This window comes from Dendrobium catenatum, unplaced genomic scaffold, assembly GCF_001605985.2.
Source record: "Dendrobium catenatum unplaced genomic scaffold, ASM160598v2 fragScaff_scaffold_628, whole genome shotgun sequence".
In the NCBI taxonomy this organism is placed as follows: Eukaryota; Viridiplantae; Streptophyta; class Magnoliopsida; order Asparagales; family Orchidaceae; genus Dendrobium; species Dendrobium catenatum.
Genome location: NW_021319090.1, coordinates 83,990 through 89,734, shown reverse-complemented (window position 1 = coordinate 89,734; position 5,745 = coordinate 83,990). Strand labels below are relative to the sequence as shown.

At 34.0% G+C, this 5,745-nt stretch overlaps 1 protein-coding gene across 1 annotated transcript; it reads right to left on the bottom strand.

The window, feature by feature from the left end:
- Positions 1 to 1,336: 1,336 nt before the first annotated feature.
- LOC110098789 lies at positions 1,337 to 2,308 on the bottom strand. The gene has a single exon (XM_020825716.1). It carries the CDS (start codon positions 2,306 to 2,308, stop codon positions 1,337 to 1,339), a length of 972 nt encoding a protein of 323 aa, XP_020681375.1.
- Positions 2,309 to 5,745: the final 3,437 nt, after the last annotated feature.

The following is a 5,745-nucleotide window of genomic DNA, read 5'->3' as shown; positions in this document are numbered from 1 at the left end:
AGCCTTCTCAATTTCTACTATCTAAAATTAACTTTCAAATATTTTCCTGTCTTCATTATCCAGAGTGGCTTGCAGTAAAGGCCACCCGTGAGTTGTAGATGCTCTGTATCTCCATTTTTTAGTGAAGAATTAAGTTAAGATACCCTCAATTTGCTTTTGTTCCTCCACCATGTTACCATTATCATCTTTAATTTTGATGATAGTGTTAGAATTTCTTCTAGCACTAGCATAGGAATGGAAGAATTTTGTATTGCTTTCGCCATCCACCCACCATTTAACCTTTGCTCTCTGTTTCCACCAATCATATAGGCAAGCCATAACAGAATTCAGTTCTTTGGCCTTATTCTTCAGCATCCAGCATTCATCTTCTGATAGGAAACCAGAATTAGCTTCCTTACATTGTAATTCCATAATTTCATCAAGTAACTGATTTTTCAGCATGTTTAAATCTTTATTTTTCTTTTTGCTCTAGAAAAATAATGTTCTAAGTGTTTTCTTGAATTTAGAATTTAGTACTTGAGCATAATTGCCATGAGAATTCTTCCCCCATTCCTTTTTCACTAGAGAGAAAGCTGCAGATTTTGAAATAAAGACATCTTCAAAATGGATATCTTTATTGGTAACAGATCTGGAATCCAAAAAATTTAGGAGAATGGGACTATGGTCTGAGGATATCCTTGCAAGGTGTCTTACTACCAATTGTTGAGAAGAATTAATAGCCATTGAGTTAAGATAACACCTATCCAATCTCTCAAGAATTCGACCACCACCAACATTATTGTTATACCATGTAAACCTTGGACCAATGAAACCAATTTCATGGTAATCATTATTTGAAAAAAATGCACTCATCTCCATAGTTCCTTGGGAGAATTGGAACCTTCTCCCACCTCTTTTATCTTCTTTAGAGGTAAGACAATTGAAGTCTCCTCCTACCACCATTGGAGAGTTAGCTGTTGAATGCACCTCCAGATTTTCCTAAAGCTCTCTTCTTTTATACATATCTTTATGACCATAAATTGTAGCAATCCTCCAAGTGTCCTTGTTGTTGATTTTAAAATCTCCAATAACACATTGAGAAGAAGAATGAACAATTTGGAAATCAGAAATCAAAGAATTCCAAAGATGATAATGCCTCCCGACAACCCTTCTGAAGGCATAATATGAAATTTCCATCCCTCACCAATGAGTAATTTTATCTCAAAAGATTCTATAGTATATAGTTTTGTTTTAACCAGCCCCAAAAAGAAAACTCCAAAAGAATTAACAAATTCTTTGAGATATAGAGAAACACTTTTCTTTCTTGCTCCTCTACAATTCCAAAATGCTATTGAATTCATTGATGAGAGGTTGGGGATGATGCCCCCACAGTCCCTTTTGATTCCATGTCCAATCTTCTAATTCTGGAATGAGAACTGATAGGCCTGAGATCCTTCAAATGTTTTGATTTTTTCTTTTTAGCCAAAGATTTCCCAGCTGATTCCAAACCCGTTTCTGCAATCTGCAACAGATCAGGTTGAGAAGATTCAACAGGTTTAACAGTTTTTTCACCAATCTCAACATGTTTCTGAAAATCCTGTATGATTTCACCTTCTTCAATATGGTTTAAAAGAACACTCAACTTGTTGTTAGTAGTGTGTATGCTATAATTGCTGCCCGGCTCATGTTCTTTAGAAAGTGAAGAATTATTCACTTCAACAAAGGACGGATTTTCTTCAGTTGATTCCAGAGTTGAATCAAGAGTCAATTTATCTTTACCCAAAATTGGTAAAGTATTTTTCCGTTCCACTTTTTTCCATGTAGAAGATACTCTTGGATTGAGAAGAATTCTCCTTGAATTACTAGATATATTTCTTCTTTTATTGATTATTAACCAAGGTCCATAACCCATGTTATCTTTGCTTAGGACCTCTTTGGTCTTGTTCTGATAGACCTCATCTGAATTAGAAGAATTTGAATTTAAATTCTTCTCAGAACTAGAAGCAATAATGGAAAAATTTATCTTTACATTAATACAGTCTTCTTTGCAATGCCCGATCATCCCACAACTGTAATAGAATATGGGAATTCTCTCATATTCTATATTTTGGAAGAACTTTCTTGAAGATCCCTCCACCCACACACTAAGGGGAAGCTTGCAATCAAGCTTGATTCTAGCATAGACTCTGTCAAATTCGCACCTTCCCCATTGGAACATATTGCCATCTAAAAGGATAGGCTTCCCCACCATAGAAGCAATCCTACAGATGTTAATTTCATCCCAACAATGAAGAGGGAGATTAGGCAATTGAATCCAAAAAGGAGCCATTACTCCTTTAATAGAAGTAGGTGAGAAATCTTGCGACCACCTATCAACTCCTATAATTTGGCCTTTAACAAACCACGATCCATTATATAAAACAACTTCCAAGTGTTCTTATTCAAAGAAGGACCAAAGAACCCAGCCCATTCCAAGCATTGTAAGATGAAACTTACCAAATTGGGACCATTGTCTTCTAAGCTCCGATATGATAACATGAAGAGGAGCTTCTCCACCGAAAACTTTCACTACCAGAGAGTTAGATAATTTTTTTGAATTTTCCAATTTGTTTTGAACATGTAGTTTAACTGTCTTTCCATCTTCAGATATAAAATTTCCTAGATCTAAATCTGAGACCTTCATATTTTCCCTTTTCTTCCAAGCATTTGTTGATGGAACATCATCTGGTCTAGTTGGAAATGAAGGAATTTCCACACTATCATTTAAAGCAGTAGATTCACATATACGAACATTTTCTAGATCAGAGGAGATAATGTTATCTTTAACCACATGAGCATTATAGCATTTAATCGATTCATTTCCTATCATCATTTCACCCGTTGTAACATTATCTAAGATTGTTCCTTTCTTCAGAAATTGAATCTTTTTCTCTGGGATGACATTATCAGTCTTAGATTTTGTCGAAGGCAAAGCATTCAGATCTCCATTTTGAAGCTTAACATTTTTATAACTAAGAACATAATCTTCTTCCAACAGAATTTCCAAGTATTGCACTAAACTTAGTGTCTCTCCTTTAGCCCCCACAGCTAGACAGAGAAGCCCTTACAAAATCATTTCCACCTTCCCCGGTGCAGCGGAGTAGCCAGGCCCTTTGACACCAAAGAGATCTTCTTCTTCCCAAAACTTCCCTCATGATGAGCCTTGAATCCGATGGTACTAAGGTGCAAGCTTGCTAGAGCAACTATGTGGAACCCCCTCCGTACTCCCTTAAAACCCCCTCTAAGGATCTTCTCCCTCTCTCAAACTCCACCCTTTCCTCTCTCCCTCTCAAGCTCTCTCTTCAAGTTTCCTCCAGAAGAGTGAAGCTTCATTGGCTTCCAAAGACACCCTTCATGAGAAAGAAAGAGGTCTTTAAATAGATTTTCAAAATCGACATTATCATCCAAGATTATCGCCAAATTGTCCTATACGATGTGCTTAAAAGAGGGCTTCAGAAAACCCTAAAAACTCAATTTTGATGCCCAGAATCGTCCTGGACTATCGCAGGATCATTCAGTACGATGTGTAAAAGTTGACCTGATGGTCCTGGATGATAATTGGATAGTCTAGGATGATTAGTACAAAAATATACATATCATCCTCGATGATATTATGGATCATCCAGGATGATTAGAAGAAAAATTATGGTATTTCAGCTTGGACAATTTAGGAAAATCAAGTATGTCAAAAAATATCATCCTGTACAATATACAAATCATCCAAGATGATATAATTGAGAAATTTTACCATAATTAGTCCCTTAATCACATGATCAATTTAGGCATGATTGGAATCGATAGTCTAGGACGATCTGATCGTCCAAGATGCCTTTTTTATTTAAACACATGATTATGAAATTTAGAATTTTTAAAACTTGGAGGTTGCTCAAAATAAATATCCTCTTTTATCACCCCCATTCAAAAAGATGATTTTAACGTCTATTTGATATAATTTAAAACTTTTAAAATAGGCAAAGACTAACAAAACCATAATTACTTCAAGTTTGGCTATAGGGGCAAAAGTCTCTTCAAAATAAATCCCTTCTATTTGATTATACCCATTAGCCACCATTCTTTCTTTATTTTTAATCACAACTTCTGAATCATTCATTTTATTGTTGAACACTCACTTAGTTCCAACAATACTTAGATTCATAGGCCTTTTAGTTAATTCCCAAATGTCATTTCTTATAAATTGATTCAACTCTTCTTGCATGGCCAAAATCCAAAATTCATCCAAAAGTACTTGATTTATATTAGAGGGCTCAATCATCAATATAAAAACATAATGGTTCACCTCTTTGCTAACTCCATGCCTAGTCCTAAAACTCTCACTAGGTTCACCTAAAGTCAATTCCTTAGGGTGATTCTTTGAAAATTTTCATTCTCTAGGAAAAGGGTTTCTAATCCAACATTCTCTTCCAAATTTATCTTTTTAATTCCTTGAGAGTTATTTTTAATATGTTCCTCTTCTAACCTTAGCTCTTTCAAAATGTCATATTCATCAAATACAACATGTGTGGTCTCCTCAACTACCAAAGTCCTCTTGTTAAAAACACTATAATATTTTCCAACACTGGAGTCTCCACGAAAAATTCCTTCATCCGATTTTAGATCAAATTTTTTTAAAGGAGTTTTCTCATTATTATGAATGAACACCTTATCTCCAAAACATGCAAATGTGACAAATTTGTTATTATCCCCTTAAGAAGTCCATAAAGTATTTTATTCAATTTTGATCTAATGTTCACCCTATTTAGAACATAGCAAGTTATACTAACCACTTCAGCTCAAAAGTATTTTGGTAGTGAGTATTCAAATAATATGGCTTTAGTTGCTTCAATTAATGTTTTGTTCTTTCTTTCTACTACCCCATTCTACTGAGGGGTCCTCGTAGCTAAAAAATTTTAATCAACTCCTTTCTTTTTACAAAAATCTTCAAATTTCTCATTTTTAAATTCTCCTCAATGTTCACTTTGAATTGATAAAATCTCTCACCTTAATTTCCTCTGAATCCAAGTTAAAAATTTTCTAAATTCTTCAAATGATTCACTCTTATGAAATAAAAATTTAACCCAAGAGAATCTTTAAAAATCTTCAACTATCACAAATCCAAACACTTTACCTCCTAGACTTATAGTGCTAACCAATCCAAAAAGTTCCATTGAATGATTTCTAATGGTTTTCTAGTTCTAAGATCCTTAATGGAGTGAAATAAGGACTTCACCTATTTTCCTAATTGACATGCATCACATAGGTGATCCTTAGTAAAGTCTACTTTGGGTATTCCTCTAGCCAGTTCTTTTGGGTAACTTTTCTAAGATTTTTCATGCTAGCATGATAAAATATCTTATGACATAACCATGATGTATCAAAAATTGTTTTGAGATAAAAAGCATTAGGAGATTTAATACATTTCAAATTAAGCATATACGCATTATTTACCCTAATTCTACATAGTAAATTAATTTCATTTTAGCTTATTATGCATCTAGTGTGAAAATATTTTACATTATAACCCTTATCACATAGCTGACTAATACTCAATAGATTATGTTTTAAGCCTTCTACCAATAAAACATTCTCAATGAAATTATTGTTCAAATTTCTAATCATATATGTGCCTACCACTTTTTTAGTGGTATTGTCTCCTAGTATAATCTAGCCTCCATTTCTAGCTTCTAATGATAATGGCTTCCATCAATCTAAATTATTTAGTTTCTCTAG